The sequence below is a fragment of the Augochlora pura genome, chromosome 5 (genome assembly GCF_028453695.1).
Source record: "Augochlora pura isolate Apur16 chromosome 5, APUR_v2.2.1, whole genome shotgun sequence".
NCBI classification, from domain to species: domain Eukaryota; kingdom Metazoa; phylum Arthropoda; class Insecta; order Hymenoptera; family Halictidae; genus Augochlora; species Augochlora pura.
In genome coordinates, this window is record NC_135776.1 from 4,201,277 (window position 1) to 4,226,118 (window position 24,842).

Consider the following 24,842-nt stretch of genomic DNA (forward strand, 5'->3'; position numbering starts at 1 on the left):
TATAATACTATTATTATAATTAGTATAATATCATTATAATCATAATGCTATCAATTACTATTATATTATAATAATTATTATAATCTATATAATTATTATAAATATAATAAAATCATTTACCGTAATATCATTGCAATTACAATAATATTAATTATTATAATCATAGAAATATTTCACAGCAATAAAACTGAAGGAGTTCAGAGTCTCGAAGTATTTTATAAATTGTACACAAATTGTACAAAAGTTTCACACTATACAGTTCCACTTGAAATAAGGTATCTATATTAAAACGTAACAGGTTTGGCTTCGAATGGCACTGCGGCAGTATTCCACAATTTACCTTGAACAGAGATGAGAATGACAGCCGAGAGTCCAGATCCAATTCCATTGACAGCTTCGCACAGGTAATAGCCTTCGTTTGTCTTCTGAATATTGTTGATTGCAAGGGTTCCATCTTCTACACTGATGTCAGGGTTGCTCAGTTTCAAGTCCGTGTAATCGCCAGGCGTATCCCCTGCGAAGAGACGAAACAGAAGCCACGAAATAAGAAAACATTGCGACAGAAGAGAATATACGAATATATTATATACAAAAATAATTGACGTTTGTAACATAATAATGGCATATCAAAAATATTAGATCGAGTAAGTTTAGGTGACCATAAGTCACCAGGACAATGGAATTTTCGCTTTTACTAAATACATTAATAAATGATTCGAGATAAAATATAATAAATATGATATTATATATATAAATATAACTACACAATAAAATATAATATAAAAAATTCTAAGTAAGTAAAATAAATAATAGTGTAATAATAAATAGTAAAATAAATGTCCGACGATAAAATGGAAATTATTTCTGATTCGACCTAATAAAATAACCAATTCTAAAATTGTATCAGCTCGTTTATAAAAATTTGAGCGAAGTAAAAGGGCGACAACTCACCGGTAGCTCTCTTCCAGGTGACTTGGGGCTTAGGGAATCCGTCGGCTTTGCATTCGACACGTGCGTCGGATCCCTGAGCGAAAGGCTTATCGGTGGGTTCCAGGATCCAGCGTGGTGGTACTGTTACAGAACGAGCGGGTTAATGGATTGTCCTGCGGGCGCATCCACCAATCGGCAATTACCGGGAGCGAGTCGCATCGTGGCGTCGAGTCTCAAAAACTATATCTACCCTCTATCCACTCTCTCTCGGGAGAGAAACATTTTACAAATTAAACTCAATTATTCTATCTGGGAGACTTGAGCCACGACGATCGGTTTCGCGGCATGCTGAGCGAAACGCGACTCTCCCCCGCAACTGCGCCGAAACATTGCGTAGATTCGACATGCGGGAATTCGAGATGATTATGCGGGTGACTACTGCACGAACAGAAAGAGAGAAAAGGTCGTCAGGCAAGATAGGGAGAGAGAGAGAGAAACTTGCGGTCGCGCGGCCCTGATGGGGTCCACGCGGCCGAGCATGCGAAGAGAGTCGCTACCATGATTACTCGAGCACGGTCCGTCATGCTGCACCGCTTCGATAAATGGTCTACTGTTATTCTAACAGGAGAGAGAGAGAGAAAGAGAGAGAAAGAGAGAGACGTAGCTAGAGAAAGAGAGAGAGAATTAATGTGATAATCAATGAGAGAATTAATATGATAATTAATGTGATAATTAATGAAAGAATCAATGAAAGAATCAATGAAAGAATCATTGAAAGAATTAGTGAGAGTCAGTGAGAGAATATCAGTGTAAGAGAATCAGTGATAGAGAAAGGTAGAGAAGTGTCATGCGTGTAGAAAAATATCGACTACCACTACGAATGCACACAAAATGAACGAGGCGAGACGTGTGGTGAGAGGCGTGGGCTGAGGGTGTCAGGTTCTAGGTGTCCATGGTGAGAGAGAGAGAGAGAGAAAGAGATAGGTATATATCGGTGATGAACGAGGGGTTCGGGGGTGATTCTCAGAGGGTGATTGGATGGTCGGTCGGTCATCTTGGATCAAGGACACGTTGTTGCGCGACGGGGGTTACGGTGAGGTACTTAGAAATCGACACTCGAATGTAATCTCACGAGAGACGCAAAGCTCGATCGTAGGACCTACAGAGTCTCGCCGAGTGATCGCAACGATCCAACGACTTGTTCGCACGGTGAAGAGTAGAATCGCAAAGAGTGATTGACAGAGAGAGAAAGAGAGAAGAAGAGTAAGAGAAAGAGTTAGAGCAAGAGTAAGAGTTAGAGCAAGAGTAAGAGTTAGAGCAAGAGTAAGAGTAAGAGCAAAAGTAAGAGTTCGAGCAAGAGTAAGAGTTAGAGTAAGAGTTAGAGCAAGAGTTAGAGCAAGAGTAAGAGTTCGAGCAAGAGTAAGAGTTAGAGTAAGAGTTAGAGCAAGAGTTAGAGCAAGAGTAAGAGTTAGAACAAGAGTAACAGTTAGAGCAAGAGTAACAGTTAGAGCAAGAGTAACAGTTAGAGCAAGAGTAACAGTTAGAGCAAGAATTAGAGTAAGAGTTAGAGCAAGATTTAGAGCTAGAGCAAGAGTAAGAGTAAAAAAGTTAGAGCAAGAGAAAGAGAAAGAATAAGAGTAAGAGTCACAGAAAGAGTAAGAGAAAGAGTAAGAATAAGAGTAATAGTAAAAGTAATAGTAAAAGTAATAGTAAGAGTAAGAATAAGAGTAATAGTAAGAGTAATAGTAAGAGTAAGAGTCACAGAAAGAGTAAGAGTAAGATTGAGAGTAAGAGTCACAGAAAGAGTTACAGTGTGTGTAAGACAAAGAAATGTACTGCGACACGACGTGGTGCGCCAGTATAGAATGAGTGTCGTGTAGCCTACCCGGGGTACCTGGGTCTACTGTATTGCCAAACGATGCTCGGAAGCCAACGAAAAAGGTAGTTGTTCGTCGAGGCGAACGTCAGCGACGATGAGAGGCATGACAACGAGACATGGGGAAATCAAAACGAGGCGAGATACACGTTATTTTCATAGCCACAAAATATGTACGATGCGGTTCAAGCTCAACCAACTTTTGCTCGGGCGGTGGTGAATGGGGGGACACATGTGGGACTCTGGGGGCGTGTGACTTTTGCGTTCGCTATTCGGCTGATAAAACACAGGCGGAACCAGACAGGGCTTAGAGTAAAAGACACGAAAGAAAGAATATATACAGAGAACAGTAGAGAAAGAGAAATTATAGAGAGATGTACAGGGTCTCGGGAAAAATGCGAGCCATGGGACGTTTAGAGTCCTCAGCGAAAATCTCCGAGGCTTCGTTGACGAGTTATTAAAAACTTGGACCAGGAGAATTGGTATTTTCTTGTTCTTTTAATACCTCTTTAAGGAAGCCGAGGGGATGATTCTCGTTGAGGATAAAGCGTCATTAAAGGGTCTAGAGACTTGCAAGATTTCCGAGACACCCTATACATAGAGAAAGAGAGATATAAAGAGAGAGAGAGAGAGAGAGAGAGAGAGAGAGACAAGGATCGGCCGGCAAGAGAGTCGTCCCCGGCGACGAAAGCAACGCACTGTGTCTTCCGGTGAGAACTGAAATCCAGAAAGCTTCCGCAAGGTTAACACGACAGCTTCGGCAACGACGAAGATGCATCAACTCAAGCCTGCAATCAAATACTCGAAACGGGCCTCGCGGGTATCGCGGCGCGGCGGTTGCTCGAGTCATTCCATCGTTCGCCGTTAAAATCATCGTTCAATTATCAATTAGTCAATCATTCATAGCGCTCCGATGTAGGCTGTGTCCCCTAACCGTGAACTCGCAAGATCGCCTCGTGCGCCGCCTTCCCCGACGGATTGCTAGCGACACAAGTGTAACGGCCGGCGTGTTCCGGCGCGACCACCTCGATCAGCATTAGGCTGGTCCGGGGGCCCAGTTTCCCGATGTTGTACCCCTTGAATTGCGACAGAGGCTGGTCCTCGTGGGTCCACGTAATATTGATGGGCGTGTCGCCGAGCAGCACCATGCACGCCAATTGGGCGGCCTGCCCGGCATAGATCGGCTGGTCCCCGAAATCGAACGGACTGATCCGCGGCAGGACTGCAATGATAGATCCGAGCTAGATCCCCGGACTGCTCGTGATCCGGGACGACGAGCGATCCGGTAAGCTATAGGATCCAGGACGCTAACGATCCGAGATGCTAACGATCCGAGATGCTAACGAGTCCAAGGTGCTAACGAGTCCAAGTTGCTAATGATCTTCGGGTGGCTGGGATCCAGGATGCCGATGATCCAGTTGCCTCTTCCAGTCTTCTCACGACTCTCGTATTTCGTTGATCTATCACGGTGATCTCTCGGAGGAACCTAACGTTGCCGTCGCGTGTCGGAGCGGAAGGATTTCGAAGAGATAGAGAGAAAGCGAAAGAAAGAGACAGACAGAGACAGTGTGACAGTGTTTTTCGTGTCTTCGGTGTGTAGAGAGAGAGAGAGAGAGAGAAGAAGAGAGAGTGAGAAGAGAAGAGTCGGTTGAGGTTCAGATCGTGGGAAGTCGAGCTCGTCCCGAACAACGGAGAAGTTACCTTTGATCATGGTAGCCCAAGGATAACGATAGACGGGACTGTGGTCCAAAAGCTACACTCTGGCCGAGCGACCTACCTAAACGATGATGCTTTCGAAACGAAACGATTGATGCGGGGGGATAATCGTGTATGTAAGAAAGAAAGATGGACAGTCGAGCGGATGCAGACCTCCAAACATGTTTACATAATAATATGTATATATATATGTACGCTATTACAACAATCAACAGCAGACAGTAGAGACGTTGGGTTCGCTCTTTCAATATAATACGACTACTACTCGAACTACGACCGCAACAAGACCGATATATAATTATACATATATATATATATAAATATGCGTACGTAAGTATGTAATACATACTTATGTATATAATATACTATAATATGTATAATATATATATATCAATAAGACAACATCATCATTTGGCCGATCTCAACGTAACACGCATATACACAACTGCTTCAGACTCTGGCTACGCGCGACACGCCTTAGTATTGTTATTATCTTTTTTTTTTTGTTACACATCGTCATGCCGGTTTATATTCGTTTGTTCGCTCCTTTAATATATAATATTCGCCAAAGCACCCTTCATTGGTGTGGAAAGGGCACCTCGCTGGTCTTCGGCGTTGGATGTAGCAAGTACGCGCATATCGCTTATATGCAAAATCACGTTTCTCTGTACCGTTCACTTTGAGATGGGCGCTGTGCCTAGCACGACCGGCTGGATTATCGGCCACGCAGGCATACTCCCCGGCGTGCTCTCCCCTGACGGCGGGGATCGTCAGTGCGGACACTCTATCCCCCAACGCGGTGATACCGACTCCGTCGCCTACTTCTAAATGGCGTCCCTCGAACAACCACTTGAGCGAAATCGGCGTGTCCCCCTTTACGACCGCGCAATGGACGATTATCAGATCGCCGGAGTTGGCCTCGTTGAACGAGAACGGCTGCAGATGCGGAGCGACTGCCGAGAGACAGAGACAGATAGGCTCAGAGTCACAGACATACAGAGAGAGAGAGACAGAGAAAGAAAGAGAGAGAGAGAGAGAGGGGTTGATAGCAAAATAGAGACAGTTTCGTTCGTTTAAACGGATTATTTAAATCGCGCGATCCTCGCTTTCTGCTGGGACACTTTGGCCTAGGGTTGGGACACCTTGATCTTCCTCGATCTTTCGTCCGTCGGCCAGCCGGTTTCGATCGATGCCGCGCGGTCGGGTGGTGTATGGGGTCCTCCGGGGTCACGGAAATCATAAATCGGGACTCGGTCCGAAATCGTCGAAACAAGGAGAACGTAAGGGTTGTTTGATTGTTACTCAAGCAGAGGATGCTACAGAGGTAAATAGACAGAGAAATAGAAAGAGAAATAGAAAGATAGAGAGAGAGAGAAATAGAGAGAGAGAGAGAGAGAGAGGTGGGATGCTGGCAAACTTGTTTAGGACAAGACAATATATCGTGACGTTCGAGGGTTTTCTTTGATCATTGTTTATCGTTAAGCACCGTTGACAATCAGATCGGCCGAAAGCTCGTGCCTTCCGGCAAGGTTTTCCGCGATACACGTGTACGTTCCAGCGTGCGTCGCCTGGACGGATCCTATGCTGAGTATGGCGCCCCGTCCGCCGAGATCCACGATCGAGATTCCAGAGTGCGGCGATATCGGATAACCGTTTAACGTCCAGCGGAGCTTCAAGGGTTGATCGCCCTCGACCACTGCGCACGGGACCGTTACTACCTGACCGGAGTTTAGCGGTTTCTCGCCGAACGCAAACGGCAATAATTTCGGAATTACTGAAATGAGAAAACACAGGGAAACTGAAACGAGCCGAGCGATCGACCGACGATTGGTCTACCAGGTGCCTGCTCGGCTGACGATTCTCCTGATGGACGGGCACCTTCGATACATGGTCCGACCGTCGCGTCGGCTCGACTGCAACGCGAATGAAAGCGGCGTGTTGCGACGACGGTCACCGAAGTCTTTGGCCAAATTTAGGTGTTTGGGAGAGAATTGGTTCTCGACGCTTTGTGGACGATGATTTAAGATCGATTTTGGAAGAATTGATGTGCTTTTCTCAGTGGAATTTTATTCTATGACAGAGAAGAGAATGAAATAGTTAATTGAATGTTTGGATAATAGAGACTTTGGTCCAGTAAAGGTAATTAATAAGAGTAGTAATATATTTAATAAAAATATTCGGATATTTTTAGACAGTCTAAATTAATTGCAGTACTTTTTTAAACATGTTAATATTCCTATAGTTCACATGGACCAACTCTGCATCAAAGTGTCAAATTGATAGAAAAATTCTTCTCATCGATTACAAAATTTAGTACAGTATAAATGCCTTTGCACTTTACACAAAAATGCCTATACACTTTAAAATACAAATCTGAACATTACTTTCAATTATGTCTTAACGAGCACCTTAACCTCTTAGGCACGGCTGGATTTTGTGCAAATAAAGTCTGTCATAACTAAATTACCATTTTTCTTAATATACATTTCTTTTTCCATATAACTGTACATATAGTATTAATTACACACTTTCACTTTAATCGTTTAATTCAATGATTAATAAAACAATTGAGTAAAGCACGCAATCTTTACGAAAGCCACTATATTATCGTCGCACTATAGTTTAGGCGCGTCGTGCCTAAGAGGTTAAGTTACCACAAACTTGTAAGGGTAGTTCATATTGAATAATTTCTATAATAGAAAACGACTCTACATAAACGTAAAAGGCAAATTAATTTAAATAGCTTTAGAATTATTTCCACGAATTTTCATAAATAAAAATTCCACCACTTTCCTATACACCATCATTCAAAATCAGTTTAACCAACGTCGCCAAAGAATCGAGTCTCCCCATCTCCCAAAAATAAAACAACGAAGAAACCTCGTTAACCGATTGCAAAATCGAACTAAACGAACAGAAAGCCTCTTGGATAAAAAGAACAGCAAACCAAAGAACGAACGAAAGTAAAAACCCGTGGAGGATCCGAAGCAGGAAGATCGAGGATCGCCTACAGGTAGGGCGAGACGTGGTTCGAGGAGGATCGTGTGCGGATTGGAGCAGGGGGGGTGTCTAAAACGTAAAGTCAGATCGATCCAAGTGTCGTGAATAGAAACGGTGTACCGTTGACGTCCAATTTGGCCGAGTGCGAGGTCGATCCAGCCGCGTTCGAGGCCACGCAGGTGTACTCCCCGGCGTGTCTCGCCGCCACGGACTCAATGGTCAGTTGCTTGACGCGTTTCCCGGAGTTCGATACGAACACGTCCATTCGATCGGGTCTGATAGGCTGGCTATCGAAGGTCCAGGTGATCTCCAGAGGGGAGTCGCCTTTGGTCACGACGCACTGTACCGAGACCAAGTCGCCGGCGTTCACTGGCTCGTCGCCGAACGTGATCGGCGCTATCTGCGGAGAGACTATCACAAGACGAGCAAACCGGATAGAGAGTTTCGTTGGAAGAGGCCGCCGCGGAAACGGCGACGAAATCGTGGCGAGTATCGGGGGGAGGGGACCGGAATAACATAGTTATTCGCGCGCTGCGACGACGCGCGTTTCGTGAGAGATCGTGGAGTGTAAGGGATCGATCATGGGAGTACGTACGGGGTTAAGATCGTGCGACAATTTCATAATGTTGTTAAGCTGGCAGTACCGTTCACCGACAACTCCGCGGATCGGCTGACTGATCCGACCAAGTTGCTCGCGACGCACGTGTACTCGCCGGCGTGGCGCGCGTTCACCGAGTCGATGATCAGAACCGAGTTCTTTCTCCCGGTTTTCGTGATCGTAATGTCCGGATGGGTGTCGCGGCTGATCGGCTCCCCGTTAAAGCTCCACCGTATCTCGATGGGCGAGTCACCCTTCAAGATGCTACACATTGCGGAGATCTGTTCGCCCCAATTCGCCGGCTCCTCGCTGATTGAAAACGGCGCGATCTGCGGAGCGACTGCAAACAATGCCCGAGAGGTTCTTCAGTGCTCAACGATTTTCACAGTCTCACGGCTGTCTACGTGTGTCCTCGCAGTCTACGGTGTCTACGTGCGTCTTCCCAGTCTCTGTCTTCGTAGTCTCAGCGTAGTTCGTCGGTCGGGGGTGTCGGAGTATAGGTGGGAATAAGGAAGGGCGAATGATTCGACGGAGATGATGCAAGGGAACAAGTATACTTCCAGCCGTGTCCACGTCTGTTACCGCTTCTTTTTCGACTGCCATCTCTCGTTGATACGAATGCGAGGGTCATTGGTCTATTAATTAAATAAAAGTGTTAATTTGAATGCAAACTGCGGTGGCAAATGTGGACACAGCTTCACACGTTCGCTACCAGCCTCCACAGAGTTCCTCTTATGCCACAGCCTAGATTATGCGATGATTGGACTGCGGATTTTGCGCATTTTTCTGACGGAATGGGCGAAACATTAAATTCATGTTTATTATTCACTTGGAATTCTTTTAATCGCTTTAGTATTTTATAAAATTGTTTCTTGAAATTATTGACTTACTATTGCATTTAAAGTGTAGTTTCAATGGTAGGTAATTAATTTTTATATGAAAGTACAATCTACCCCTTTTTGTCAGGCTTTAATAGAATTTCCCATATAATATCTCATTTGAATATTTCTAATTTTTTAATCTTAAAATCTTATTTAATATGCTGTATATATAAATATACTATTCTAATTCCTGTAATATAAAATCTAGTTTAAAACACTGTACATTAAATATACGTACATTCAACATTTAATAACATACATTAAACTAGATTTTAAGTTCGAGAAATTAAAATCATATACACGTCTATACAATATATTAAACATTGAGTTGCATATACAATATATTATTTAGAATAAAAATCACCCAAAAGAAAAACCAGGAACTACAAATGCAATATACAATTAAATCTCCGCAGAAATTAATATAGAAGATAAAATATTGATTTAAGTTACAATACCAGAATTTTTCTAGATTAAAAAATAAACGTTCCACGATGGACGCCATTTTGGTGCACAGAGATCCGCAGTCCGGACGACGTTAACCCTTTGCAGTCGAATGACGCCTCTAAAAACTATCATGCCTCGTTTCAAAATAATCCTCATAAAATTTACTAACATTTAAAAAATTGTTAACAACTATTATCTTGTTACATAAATCATAAAATTCAATTTTACGATGAATAAAGTGCTCCAGAGTTATATAAAAATGGAAAGGCTTTAAATCTGAAGAAATCTTTTGGATTTCCAGTTATGCACGAATCATCTTTCGGATTTCCAGTTATGCACGACTCATCTTTTGGATTTGCATTTCCAACGGCCCCGACTGCAAAGGGTTAAGTGCGAGGAAGTAGCGAAGGTGGCGCACAGCGGGGGAAGAAGGCGGGATCGAGTCACGGGGTGGTAAATCTAAAAAGTGTCTATCGCATGGCACATCCGGTACGTGGAATCCTGTGTGTACCGTTCACGGCCAAGATGGCCGAATAGCTGGTGGCCCCGGCCGCGTTCGAGGCGGTGCACGTGTACTCGCCGGCGTGCCTGGCGCTGACCGCCTCTATGGTCATTAGACTGACTCGATTGCCGGTGCTCGATATCGAGATATCGCCGTGATTCTTGACGGTGACCGGCTCCCCGTTGAGAGCCCAGGCCACTTCGATGGGCAGGTCGCCCTTAACGACCGTGCAGACTGCCGAGACCGCTTCTCCCCAATTGGCAGGCTCGTCGCCGATCGAAAACGGCGCGATCTGAGGCGCGACTGAAACGGTGCACAGTGGTCTGGAGAATACGCTTTCACCGGCCAGAATTATCTCGGCCCTCTTTCAACCTTTCACTCGAAGATACAGAATATCTCATTCCTTTAATAAAAGGTACTTTAAGGCATAAAATAATCCAACAAGTTATCATTTAGCGTGCTAAACTGGGCATGAACAACCCCCTTAATTTAACCCCGAAAATTTATTTTAAAATGAAACTAGTTATACGTAAAAATCCTAAGTAATTAATTTATAGCAATAAAAGTACAAGCTTGGAAATTAGAAATTATTTATATATTTATTCATAGGAGAATTCCTTTTTAAAAATTAACTTTTTGCTCGTTAAAAATCGAATGGCTATTTTTATGGCGAGAATAAGTAGTATAAAGCGCAGGTACGTTTTAAGATATTCCAAACAATTATTTAATAGACACTGAAAACATTACTGCTCAACATTTCTTCTTTATATATATATTATGTGTTCAATTGACTCTCTACATTCAATTGATCAGAGGGCGCACCGCGGAGGGTCGTAGCTAAGAAATCGAGCGCCGGCCACGGAGCAGCTTGGCCAGACCACTGTGCGGTGGCCTGTCGCGGAATCGATGAGCCTCGCGACCAATCTACGGATCCACAACCATTCTCGTCGACCTATCCGAGCGACCACGGGAATCCCGTGGGAACGCGCCGGCCTCCCAGAACCTCCGAGATCGTTCGAGTGTCCACACGACGGGGCAAGGGACCGGGTAATTTGTGAAGAGTGTGTTACTTAAGAAAGCTTGATGGATATGTGATGCGAGAGAATGAGAGGGATGATGACACACACGGAGGAGGCTAATTTTCTTTTTTCCCAGCTTTTCCCCCGGATGGCTACAACGGAGAACGCGCAACCAGAGGACCCTGTTTTGCGTCTCTATTACACAGAGCATGCGTACGTTATTACCGTTGACGGCTAACGCCGCCGTGTGGCTCGAGGCTCCAGCTTTGTTCGACGCTGTGCACGTGTACTCTCCCGCGTGCCTGGCCGCCACGGCGTCGATCGCCAACACGCTCAGCCGTTTGCTTTTCGTGATCGTGTACTGTTCGGTGCTCTCCGAATCGATCGGCACGCCGTTGAACGCCCACGTTATGTCCATAGGGAAGTCACCCTTCAGGATCGAGCAGGTAGCCGAGATCGCCTCGCCCGAGTTCACCGGCTCGTCGCCGAACGTGAACGGGAATATCTGCGGTGCAACTGGCCGGGGGCATCGCTCCGGTGTAAGACGGCGGGATTTTCACGATTTTTTTTTTCGGCGTTTCAATTATTTATAATGAGTGGAAAAAGATGATCGATGCCTTAGACAATAATCTAACTTGCTATGAACTGAACTGAATCGGTAGAACATTTTTTTAATCTGACGGGAAGGAGATTAAAATGGCTGAAGTTCTTTTTGTTAATTTTACTACCTTTTTACTGTATAAAAGAAATATGAACTTGATTTTTTAATATTTTAACCGAGCCAGGAAAAATAATTTATAAAATCTCTATAACTTGCTAAAGTTTTCGACATTTCTAATACTGTATATTATTTCCCTTTTGCAGTTTTTAATAATTATGTAGTGAATAAATACTTTTTAATTGTTGAATAATTTTAGATCGTTTCGTTCAGTTTCATAGAAGTTATATCATTTTAATAGGCGCGCGGAGACTTTGTTGACCGACTGTACGATATTGTTTTTGGAGGAATAGATCTCTGTGTTTTCTAACTTCAATTAACCATAGCTGAAAAATGGGAATTGGGGATAATGATCTTAATATTTGGAACAGGTTGATATCTTGTACTTAATTATTTCTTGAATCGAAGATTAGAATTCTTGACTTGAAAAGCTGATTTTTTAATTTTCGAAAGCACAAACTGTATCTTAAATAGATCTAAAAATGAGAAATGAACGAGCACGTCTCCTGCAACTCTGCCTATTATGACGGCTTTAAAATTAACGACGTAATGAACGTAAACGTCCGGTGCGTCCTAATTCAGGTAAACGAACTCCATTATTACGGTCAACTGTCGCACTTGTAACGCGGACGTCCAACGTGGTTCGAAGAGAGAATATCGACAGGTATCGTGTGCCATGTCTCAATGGCTCCGTTTTCACCACTGAGAGAGTCTCGCAAACAGTTCTTTGCTTTTGCCAAATTTAATAAAAGTACTACACGAAAGATGTCGATTATTTAGAACTATTTCCAATTGCTTAAACATTTAATGAACCTTGTAATACACAATAGAAGAGTTAGACAAAAGGAGTAAATTTCATTTGAAGAGTTTTTGAAATAAGAAGCCTAATATTTGGAGGTTAATTTCCACCCCTTAAAATATATTCCCTTAAAATAAATTTAGCACGATATGAATATTTCGTAATATGTATTTATGTATGCCTTGTATATTGCGAAAGTTTCAGAATTTTTTAATTCCAGGATTGATCATCCCTTATTGGTCACACTCGATTTTTGGGGGTGGATTATGGAAATATAGCATATCGAGTGTTAATAATAGGATATCGTATAACAGTAGGAGAATAATAGTAGAATGGTAATGGAATAATAATAGAGTAATAATGACAGACTAGTAATAAAATAATAGCAAAGATAACAGAAAAAAATGGAACAATAGTAAAGTAAAAGCACAGAAATAAAATAAAAATAAAACAACAGAAAAACCTGTCGTTTCTCAGCCGAATTCACAGCCCCACGCCCTCGACGCAACAATTGCAGATAAAACTACATGTCAGCCGCGCAGCCCTAAAGCAATGCCTCGCAAACACCCCTAAACAAACGCCGCCGTGTTACACCCGAGCGACGCGCCCTCAGCAAAACGCGCGCGCTTCGCCAAAGAAAGAAGTTCCCCTGAAACGCTAGCAAGCATAATGCAACGGACACGCGAGGTCTCTCGCGGACTGGACATCGTGACGGACATGTGATTTCAGGAAAAGGACCCAAAAAAAGGACGAAAAGGTGAAGAGAGAAAGCGTCGTCGTGATCGACGCGATGGAAAGGCAATGCCCAAAATGGGGAAGACAAACTTTGAGTTCTCGGTTTTTATTTTTTTGAAGGCGATATGCTTGGTGCAGAAGAACTCGGTATTATTGACGTGCAATCGTGCTTTCTTGTGGTGCATAGGTACCGTTTACGGCCAGCGTGGTCGTGTGGCTGACGTTTCCAGCTCGGTTCGTCGCGACGCACGTATACTCGCCCGCGTGTCTCGCCGCCACGGACTCGATGCTCAGCGCGCTCATATGCTTATTGATCCTCGTGATCGTCACGTCCGGATCGTTGAAGCCTATCGTTCTATCGTTAAACTTCCACACGATCTCGACCGGAAAGTCGCCTTTCATTATGGAACAGGTCGCCGAGACCATGTCGCCCGAGTTCGCCGGTCCGTCACTGATCGCGAACGGTCCTATATGCGGCGCAACTACAAGATGAACAGCGAAACCGTATCGTTTTAGAAATCTAGCAAACACGAACGATGGATCCCGTTCTCAAATGTCGTTCATCTTCAGACGTTCGCGCGTCCTCACCTGTGTGTTCTCTTTCGATCGCTGGGGATATCGGGGGATGGAAGTGACTTGTTGCGCGCATGCATGACAGAGAGAAGTAGAGAGAGAGAGAGTGAGAGAGAGCGAGAGAGAGAGACATAGAGAGAGTGAGAGAGAAACTATCGAGGCTCTAAAACAGTCATGTCCACGGAAACAGCCCGGCTGGCTATGCTGCTGCCAGAAGGGATATTGGGGAAAGGGTAGCCGAAGGTTGTGAACTCTGTGCTCAAGCTAGGACTAGATAGGGGTAGCTAAAGATTGGCTGATTGGAATTACACAGATCGTCGAACCAAAGTCTTCTTTCGTTTTCTAATAATCACTGGATGATCCTTCTAGAGAGTCGGTCGCTTTCGTATTGGATTGAAGTATTGCTCTCTTTAAAAAGAATAGGGTAGTGGAAGCATTTACTGTAGAGTGAAGAATTTCTGTGCCTTTCGTTTGATTTCAAGGATAATTAATTTTATATTTATCGAGTAAGATAATTTAAATATTTCTACTGAAGAAAGAACAAGTTAATTTAATATATCTCATTCGGTAAATATAAAGCTAATTATTTCCAAGCATAATTAATTTTATATCCTTCCAGTAGGAGATATAAATCTCTCAATTAAAAAAGAAACAAGCTAGAAGAATAAAACAATTTAATACGTCTCAATAAATATAAAGCTAATTATTTTCAAACATAATTATCTCTATATCTATCCAATAAAACATACAAATCTTTTTCCCCAAAGACAATAAATATAAAGTCAATTATACCCAAGAGCAGAGCAAAGACAAAAATTCATCGCTGCAACCCTAAGCATCCCAGTACCCTATTCAATCTGAGATTCAACCCTAATTCTGAGGATCTGCAAGGATTATCTACTGTTGATTATTGGAAGAGAAAATTCGCGTTGGTTAGGGTAATCTGTGTACCTATCATGATCTAGCAGGTGAAACCAGGCAGGCTGTTCGCCGGACATGCCCGCTAGGGGATGTAAGGGACTGGTGTGTGCCTGTACCGTTGATTGCGAGAGATGCGGAATAACTGGTCCCGCCTGCTGCGTTGCTCACGGAGCAGGTGTACTCTCCCGCGTGCGTCGCCGTCACGCCGTCGATCGTCAGCACGCTGACGCGCTTGCTGGTCTTTACGATCGATATGTCGTACTGATCACGAGAAATCGGTTCGCCGTTCAGGGCCCACTCGATCTGGATCGGGTGGTCCCCTTTCAATACCGTGCACGTCGCTGTCACCGTGTCCCCCCAATTCGCTGGCCCCTCTCCGATCACGAACGGCGAGATCTCCGGTGCAACTGGGGATCAGTAGAGATAGAGCGAACACGTCTTCGCAGATTCTTTTTCACGCGGACCCCTTTATCACGGACACCCCCTATTTTAGAGCCCTACGGGATCTATTTGCGAAGTCCTTTTACGTGGGATTTTTTTATGTTAATTCTTTCGTAGGTTGGAAGTCGATTTTAATTCTTTCGTTGTTTTTAGGTCGATGTTAACCCTTTCGAAATCGATATTGATGCTTTTGCAGTTTTTGATTTATTATTGATCATTTTTTGGATTATACTCGTCCAGTGCACTCGAGATTAATCCTTCTGTGGATTTATTTATTGTGCTCGAGATTAATCGTTTCGTAGATCATACTCTGCATTTCAGATACTGTCGTCTTTTCAATGTAAAGATATTATTATAAATATAAGTGAAATTTAATAGAATTGAATTAAATTCAAATTTAAATAGAAATTGAAATAGCATAAATTAAATATAAGCTATTATATTTAAAAATTGGATAGATGATAGTCCGATTTGAAAATCAATCTTAGTAAATGCTCCAAATATTCTATTTCATTGCTTTCATTTATAGCACTTGTTACTCTTAATAAAATTCCATAAAGGAATAAATATAAAAATTTGTAAAAAATTTAGAAATAAGGTAAAACCCCCCTCAATATATTATAATAATTATATTTATTATACAACTGTATTCATTGCACGAAAAGGTAAATGAAACCAGCGAAAGACTACATTTAATTTCCGAAAGTATGATCTACGACAAAATTAATTTAAAAGAAATAATTTACAATTGCAAAATGTTGAACACTATTTACAGAAGGCTCGATTTACTCTCGAAAAAAATTAGCGCGACCCACGGAAGGATTAATGCTGGGCCAATTTCGCAGAGACACGATCGAATGTCTGCACCGCGACGATACGGAGGGAAAGTCGGGGGGTAGGATGTCTGCCGTCGAACGGGTATGAATGTGATGGAAAGCTGTCCGGACGAGTGTCGCGCATGCATCCAGAGCATATAAAGCAATATCTCTCTCCCCTGCAGCCAAGGGAGCACGTGTTTATCCAGTACCGTTCACGGCCAGCGTCGCTGTGAAACTCGTTCCGCCGGCCGCGTTGCTCGCCGCGCAGGTGTACTCGCCGGCGTGACTCGCCGTCACCGCGTCGATAGTCAGCAGGCTGACGCGTTTGCTAGTCACGATCGATGTACCGGAGTAATCGTGCGAGATCGGCTCGCCGTTCAGCGACCATTCGATCTGAATCGGTGAGTCGCCCTTCAACATGGTGCAGGTTGCGGTGACCGTGTCCCCCCAGTTAGCCGGTTTTTCGCTGATCACGAAAGGAGCTATCTCCGGCGCAACTACGGCCAACAGAGAATCTTCACGTTAAAACGGATGTCCTTGCGACCAGTGACCGACCATTGTTCGACGACGACTATTCTGGAGCAATCTGGCTTTCTTGGTCTTTGTCTCTTTAATTTGCTGCGATTTTAGAACTGTTTTTTTTTACACTAATTATATTTATTTAACTGATTTAAATAAATTACAAAGATCGAGATCCTGAACGATGAAGCTTTCAGACGAATTTCTTAATTAACCAAAACTTAGAAACGCTTCTCAAAGAACAGTGCTTTAGTAAATTCTAAATTAATTCTAAAAAAAGGATCATCTTTCACGAAAATCTGCACACATCATTTTCCAAGCAATTAAAACCAGCCTGCGGATTTCATTTATCCACACCAATTCCATCAAGCATAGAACAATAAAATTACCTCTGCATTATTATCGATACTTTAAAATTATTTAAACGAAAACTATTTTCACATATATGAAACCAAACAATTCGCAGTCCGCTAACAGTTTACGAGAATAAGACCAGAAAGAGCCGTTCGACCTGCAATCCAAGGGCCACCTAGACCAAGCGAACCTAACAAGGTAACAACGAGAGTGCGAAATGGAAGAAGCCCTGCGCGACTTCAAGCACGAAAACCACCGACGTGTAATTGGGGACGATAGACAAAGGATGTGCGAGCAGGGAAATGTCAGAAGGACGCCTCCGGTCGAGAGAGAGAGAAGTACCGTTCACGACCAGGGTAGCCGAGTGGCTGGTCCCCCCAGCCTTGTTGGACGCCGAGCAGGTGTACTCCCCCGCGTGTCGCGCGGCAACGGACTCGATGCTGAGGATGCTGTTCTTACGCGTGGTCGCCAGGATGTTAATGTCCCAGCGTTTCCGTTCGATCGGCTCGCCGTTCAACGCCCACGTGATCTCGATCGGCAGATCGCCCTTCAATATGGCGCACACCACGGAGATCGAGTCGCCCGCGTTCGCCGGCTCCTCGGCGATGTCGAACGGAGCTATCTGCGGCGCGACTGCGAAGAATCGATTTCACTCGAGATCGGCAACGATCGAAGCGACGAAGAATCCGATGAGTTCGCCCGACACCATTCGTGGGGATAAAAGGGATCGAGACAGAGGAGAGGAGCGATAGAGGATGATACGGTGGCGCACGGTTAAATTTACATCGGCCTATTTCGAAAGAGCGATATAAAAAAAAAGACGAAGTATAATTGTCGTTTTATCTTCGTAATCGTAGCACCAATGGGTAGCTGAGATTTTTCTGATTAAAACGAGTACAAACACGGCGTAAATCGAAGCAATTTTAGCTGTAGTAGGATTGATTAATCAGTAAGCAATCTATAGGATGTGTTATATAAACTAGTAACCTTAAATATCTTTTATACATTTAATGAAAAATTATTGATTTCCTAGAATGAATAGAGGTTCTCTAATATGAAGAAGTTCCCAAGTTTTCAAGATTAGCTAATTTAAAGTTAATTCAAGCTATAGTTCCGCAACACATACTGTATAGTATGCTTTTCGGTAAACATGGTTCAATTCCCACGGTGTTTGGGCTCATTTTAATCAGGAGAATCTCAGCTATTCATTGATGCTGCTTTTATCAAAGTCAGAGGACTTTCTATATAATGATTTATTTATTCTTTCATATTTCTTTTTTTAAATTTAACCGTTCCCGTAAATTTCACCGTGCACCACCGTAGGTAACTGTCTGTTACACGCACGAAGGGTCTACTCTAGGTACCGTTCACTGTCAACTCCGCCGAATAGCTGGTTGCGCCGGCTGCGTTCGAAGCAACGCATGTATACGTGCCCGCGTGATTCGGACTCGCAGAGTCTATGGAGAGCAGGCTGTTCCTTTTGGTGGTAGTCACGGATATCCGATGACTCGGCTCGATCGGGTTTTCGTTCAACGCCCAGCTGATCTCGAGCGGTGAATCACCGCTGACTATGGTGCACACTGCCGAGACGGAGTCGCCCCAGTTCACGGCCTCGTCGGCCATTTCGAACGGGGCTATGCGCGGCGGCACTGTCGACGTTAACAACAACGCTATGGATTTGTGCGAAAACCGTGTGTCTACCGAGCCAAACGCTATGGAAATGTACTGTTACGTATGGAACTCGCGGAAGTCGTTCGTAGAGTTGCTGGCTATAAATCTGTAGGGTTTGAGTGGTATGGGGATAGGATAGGGTACTGATACTACACGATCGCGATTTAGACGCTTGGGATTTGGAACAAGGATTCTTTGTATTTTCTTGGGTCCTTTAAAGTGTACTGAGTCCTCAACTTGGTCGTCTTTTATGTCCCAAAAATTCTTTCAAGTCAAATCTCAATGACTTCAGGCTACTCAAACAAATTAAATATATTTATCAAATGCCAAAAGATATAAATTTCGTCGATAACTTCTTCAGCTTCTTTAAAACCGAATTTCAATCGTTATTAAATCATCTACCATTTCCAAGTTAAAATAGAATCCCTCTTAAAGTCAGTGTTCGGTCAGTCCAAGTGGCTCAGCAAACATTTAGCTACTGCTCCAGTTCCGGAGGTTGGCCATGACACCTGGCTGCACAACCTACGTTCCCCAACTTGCCTAAGTATTGATCCCCAGGGTCCCCTACCTGGGCTACTTTTCCAAAGACGTAGCCAAGAAGTACGAAACCTATATTTAAACGCAAAGTGTCAAGAAACTAGAACTAGGTAGAGACAGTTGCCTTGTCCTCCATCCGGCAAGCTGGGATCTGGCCGAGTCCGGGAACGTAACAGTATCGTCAAGCAGGAACTAACGACATAGGGATCTATAAGGACCTAGAATCTGGGCCCAGTGACGTGACAGTGCCATTGGACAAGGACTAGTGATGTAATGATACTGATGTCTAGGTATGGGATCTATGGGGACCTCGAAGCTATGATAAACCTAACTGGGTCGGCGACCTACACAGACCTTGGACGTTCGTCCAGGCACGTAACAGTACGATTGGACATGGACCAGCAACCTAGTAGTCCTCCTAATTGGCTCTGGGGTCTATAAGGACGCAGTACCCGAGTCCAGGCACGTGGCAGCGGTACGATTGGACAGGGACCAGCGACGCAGTGATAGACGCGTTTTGGTTCAGGGATCTACAGGGACCTAGAAAAACGCCTCGGACGATGGAAGAATGTCGATCAACGTTACCTCCACCCTCCACCCTCTCTGGGAATGATCTCGCTCGAACTAGGCGAGAAGCGTCTCCGCGCGACGACGAGTCTCGTTGTCGAGAGAAAAAAGCGATTATAGTCTACCAGAGTACTCGAAGCGATAAAAGGACATCACACACTTGTAGCCATCAGATCGCCACCAACCATCCAATCTCGGCTCACCGAATCGTAGCAGGCCTAATGAAAACCGTACCGTTCACTGATAGTACCGAGGCGTGCGAGGTGGATCCGGCTGCGTTGGTCGCGGTGCACTTATACTCGCCCGCGTGTCTCGCGGCTACCGAGTCTATGGTCAGGGTGCTGATCCGTTTGCTACCTCGGCTCACCATGATATCCGGTGTGTTGAAACCGTTGTCGGCGGACGCGTGTCCGGTCTCGATCTGCCGACCGTTCAGCGACCACACGATCTTCAAGGGTAGATCGCCCTTGATCACGGCGCACTGAACGGTAGCCATTTCACCGGCGTTCGCCGCCTCCTCGCCGAACGAGAACGGCGCCAATTGCGGGCCGACTGGAATTTATCAAAACAGCTCTTCCATCAGGAAGCGTTTAGCGACGCTTTTCGCCGCTTCGTGGAATACGCCAGTTTAACCGCGGAGGGACGCGGCGCGGCGACGCCGTTGCGCGTCGACGGCGCTCGGTTCGACCGGCTGCCGTTTCATCGCTCGAACAGCGAAACAGTTTATATTTTTATATGTATTTTGTACGTTTATTGCTCCGTTGTAATTCCAGGAGAATGCCTGGAAAATTTGTTCAATTTTAGGACCGTCCACGATTTATTTATTATTTTCACGAGAGAATTTATTAGCCGGGGATTATTGTCTTCTTCAAAATGAAATTTAGGGTAACGAAGAGTATTCTCTAGATCTTGCAAATTGGCCTGGAAGAATGCAAAATTCCAGAATTGTCACGTCTGAAAGAGTATTAATTTTCGAACCTAATTTAGAAAATTGCATCCACGGTATAACAACGTTCGCGATACAATAAAAATTCATCGAGCACTATAGATCACGCTTACGTAGTACAAATAATGCTTTAATTTTTAAACGGAGGCAAGAGGATCGTTTCTCGAGCGATGAAACGCGCAGCGCCGTGCAACGACCCACGAACCGCGAGAACGACGCGCTGGAGCTGTCGGATGACGGGGGGTTTGGTGTTTTGAGGTTGCGAGCCTGACCGTGGAATAGAGAAGAGATCTCAGAGAGTAACGCAGGGATGATGGGAGAACGTGAGGATGTATGTACGAACGGAAATACTGTAAAAAAGAACAAGCGATACGAAAGAACACGTGAATGAAAGTCGACAATGGTCCATCGTCTCCGCTGCATCTGCGGGATGGACCGTGTGCCCTTACCTGCCGTCGTCTCTGACGATAATCTTACCTTCCCGAACCGGTACACGAGGATCGACATACGTTTAGCGTGTTCGATCATCGGCACGACGACGGCAGTAGCCTTTCCATACAGATTATACACTATGAAGATTACTGCGGAAAACAAGAAAAGTTTACGAGAGGGAATATAATATACTGATAGTAGAGAAAGCGATTGAAAAACGCGCCGAACGATACGCGTCGCCGGCATACGGCGAGGCGGCTCTGTCGCGAATAACTTGGCGGGAATGCGCCGTTATTAAATATGTTTGTTGTTATTAGAATGCGGATCTTTATGCGAAATTATAATTGTTTGCGAAAGAGAGAGGCAAGAAGTATTCGGATTTTCTTTTTTAATACTGTCTTTTGACGTTTTGAACATTGAGATTATATATTGTGTAAACTAAATATATAATCTATGATATTAATATACGTAATTTATTATCAGAACCCTGGAAGAAAATTTAAAATACGCGTTTACAAATTTTTCAATTTTCCTCCCTGATTCAGATGAAGCAGATAAAAGAATTTCTATTATTCTGACAACAAAATTGAAAAAAACATTCATTACCATTGTCCAATAAACCTCTAACGTTTAAACAAAAATTCGTTGAGTTTAAACAAATTTACAGCATTTGAAACGTCCGAATACCTTTCGCCAAGGGTGCAATACAAGACCTAACGAAATAACTATATTTATTCAATGATTAAAAATATATCACTACTTTTAAACTGTCTTAAACTCATTCCTGAATAAAACAAGATTTTTTAAGATTAGTTAAATGTGCATAAAGTCCGCAATCTAGTCGTTCTACCGCAATTACCGCGCGCATCGGCGCGCAGCGCGTTCGCGGCAGCCATTTCCCTGCGACCGGTATGTCGGCGATCGTCGACGCGTTTTCGAATGGCCTGGCACAACCGCAAAGACAATCAGCTCGTTCACGAGCGGGTCTGGTACCGTTGACCGATAGCACGACGGTGTGACTGTCCGATCCAGCGACATTCGACGCGGTGCACTTGTATCTTCCGGCGTGCCTCGCCGCCACGCTGTCGATGCTCAAGAAGCTGACCCTCTTATCGGTTACGATATGAACGTCCGGCCGGCTCGAGTCTACCGGTGCGTCGTCGAACGTCCACGTCAAGTTCACCGGGAAGTCGCCCTTGACGATCGTGCAAGAGACCGACAGCATCTCGCCGGAGTTCAGGGGATCGTCGCCGAAAGAGAACTGGAGGATCTGTGGCGCGACTGCGCGTGACACCGACCGGCACACACGGCAGCATGGACGAAACACGGTGGGCACAGGTGAGAAATCATCCGACACTTGCGTGTGTCTGTCTACGCGAGGCTTCACGCTGTAACGACCACTTTTTCGCGCCGGTATCGTTTCGGTGAACGGAGATAATGCGATGGTTAGACCGCGGATTTTATGCAGTTGTCACGAAAATAGGAAAGAAATGGAGATTCTAAAGGGGTTGGAAGAGTTTGGTAATGCTGTAGATATTGTTTTCAATGTGTTAGAATTGTTGAAAAAGGAGAAATATATTTTTTGTATTTTTTTAGGGATGTGGGTGGTTTTTATTTTGCATAGAAATCCGCAGTCTAGTGGTGATACGTTCGACAAGTTTAATGGTACAGGCTTTGCATTCGAAATTGACAGTTTTGTAAAATTCATTTTTTCAAATATGGTATCCATTTTTTAAAAATTAATCCTTTTTTTTAAATAATAGCAAGATCATTTTAGATTTCAAGTTAACCCTTTAGTAGATCACATTTATGAACCACTCACTCTTTATAAACCATATTCACCCCCTTGAAAATAGAATTAACCCTTTCGTAAATGAATATTGACCATCCTTCACTCAATTTTTAATTTTATCACGAATTTATATACTTTGAAAATTGGGATGAAAACTGAACAATTTCGAATGAAGGAAGGGTTAATTCAAGGGTGAATGATGAGTAGAACCTTCGAAAAAAATGACGTTTATTTGCAGGAAGGAAAATATGATCTATGAAGCCGAATATGAATTTATATGAAATAGTATATATTGCATTGAAGAATAAATTTTATAAAACGATCAATTTTTAGTGCTGAGCCTGTAGAATGTGAACGAGCGTTTTGGTAACTAGTGGGTGATTCTTCTCCAGTTTCAATATACTAAATATGACTTTAAAAAAAATTATGAATTGGTAGATTTTTATAGGAAATTTCTCCTGTATTGTAATTAATAAATCTTGTTTAGAATTAATGTGACGAGAAGCAGAATAAGTGAAAAATTTCTATCACTAACTGGACGATAATTTTTCTATCATTTACTATTACATTTATTTATTTTCCCTATCTACCATTTATTCATATTTTACCTTATCTACCATTAGATTTAAATATTGCCTCTATCATTTACCATTACATTTAATTATTCCCCCTCCTACATACCATTAAATTTCCATATCCCTCCTACCAACTACCACTACACTATCCCTCCCCCATCTATCTTCTAACTATCCCTCCAAATCTCCCCAAATCTGCGTAAACATCCCCATAAAAATGCAACGATCACACACCAGTTGGCAAAATCGCGGGTCACCCAAAAAAACTCGCGTTAAAACCACGAGAAATCGTCGCGTGGTCGTTACAGCGTCGACGAGACCCTCAGGATCGCAGCCGCGAACTCACAGATCCGAGCGTCGATCGTACGAGAAAAACTGCTGGATCCTCCGCGCGTGAAAATTGATGGGAAGATCGAGAACCGACGAGGAAAAAGGAGAATGGCGATCGCTTGGAATCGGTATACGTTTGACAGTGTTTAGGATGACAGAGAGAAAAAAGAGAGAAGAAGAGAGAGAGAGAGAGAGTTCTGTAGATGCAATGAAAGGTGGGATGAAACGATAGTGACAATGAGGAGACAAAATTGATCGACGCATGGTGTACCGTTCACGGTCAGCTGAGCCGAGTGCGATGTGGCGCCGGCACGGTTCGACGCCGAGCACGTATAGTCGCCGGCGTGTCTAGCCGCGACCGACTCGATAGTCAGCACGCTGTTTTTCTTGTTCGTGCTCGCGACGACAACGTCGGATCCATGGTGGCTGTCGATCGGAGTCCCGTTAAACGCCCACGTTATCTCGAGGGGCTGGTCGCCCTTCGCCACCGAACAGGTCACCGAGACCAGCTCGCCCCAGCTGGCCGGCTCGTCGCCGAACGTGAACGGCAGTATTTGCGGGGCGACTGGAAGCAACGACTAGAAGAGTCGAAACGGAGGAGGGAGCGAGCGTCGATTCAAGATTGTACGACTTTCGACGTTTCGTAGATAACGGTTCTTTCCGTACCGGACATGTCTCGCACGACTTGGTTAACTTCGCGTTATGGGGTTAATCGTGGAAAAAGGTTGCCGAGAGGGTGGTTTACGGCGGAGCTCGGCTGGAAATAATTCGTTTGCCCTTTCCACTCGGGCGTGGCGCGATTGTTTCTATTCGGCGCGCGGGAAATTGAATCTGTTCGCTTGGCGAAAGCCTTTATTATTTCCTGATTTGATGTTAATTGTGTGAAGATTTTTTTTTAAATGTTATAGCAATTTTTAGTGTCGTCGTTAATGTCTTCGAAATGTTTTGGAAGAATGATAATTAATTAATGATTAATTTAAATATAAAATGAAATTCCTTGAAACATTTATCGATGGGTATTTTCGCATAGAATTATTTTCAGACGATGCTCCACCTTGACTTTAACCCTTTACACTCGAGACACCAGAAAATTTACGAGTCACAAGAATCGATTTCTAAAATAAAATAAAATGACAATACTACAA

General features: G+C 43.8%; 1 protein-coding gene across 25 annotated transcripts in view; it reads right to left on the reverse strand.

Annotated features, from left to right (window-relative positions):
- Positions 1-24,842, reverse strand: part of Dscam1 (Down syndrome cell adhesion molecule 1) — a 117,817-nt gene that overhangs the window by 14,176 nt on the left and 78,799 nt on the right. For 18 of the 25 annotated variants that reach the window (XM_078181760.1, XM_078181755.1, XM_078181761.1 and 15 more), the window contains 3 exons: positions 23,969-24,262; positions 952-1,071; positions 341-514 (listed from right to left, as the gene is read on the reverse strand). In XM_078181760.1, coding sequence (XP_078037886.1) covers positions 341-514; positions 952-1,071; positions 23,969-24,262 — 588 coding nt within the window. Of the gene's footprint in view, positions 1-340; positions 515-951; positions 1,072-7,642; positions 7,934-8,166; positions 8,461-11,194; positions 11,486-16,183; positions 16,472-18,211; positions 18,497-19,856; positions 20,175-23,968; positions 24,263-24,842 lie in introns of all 25 variants that reach the window. The other 7 variants (XM_078181756.1, XM_078181765.1, XM_078181753.1 and 4 more) reach the window with 6 other exon arrangements.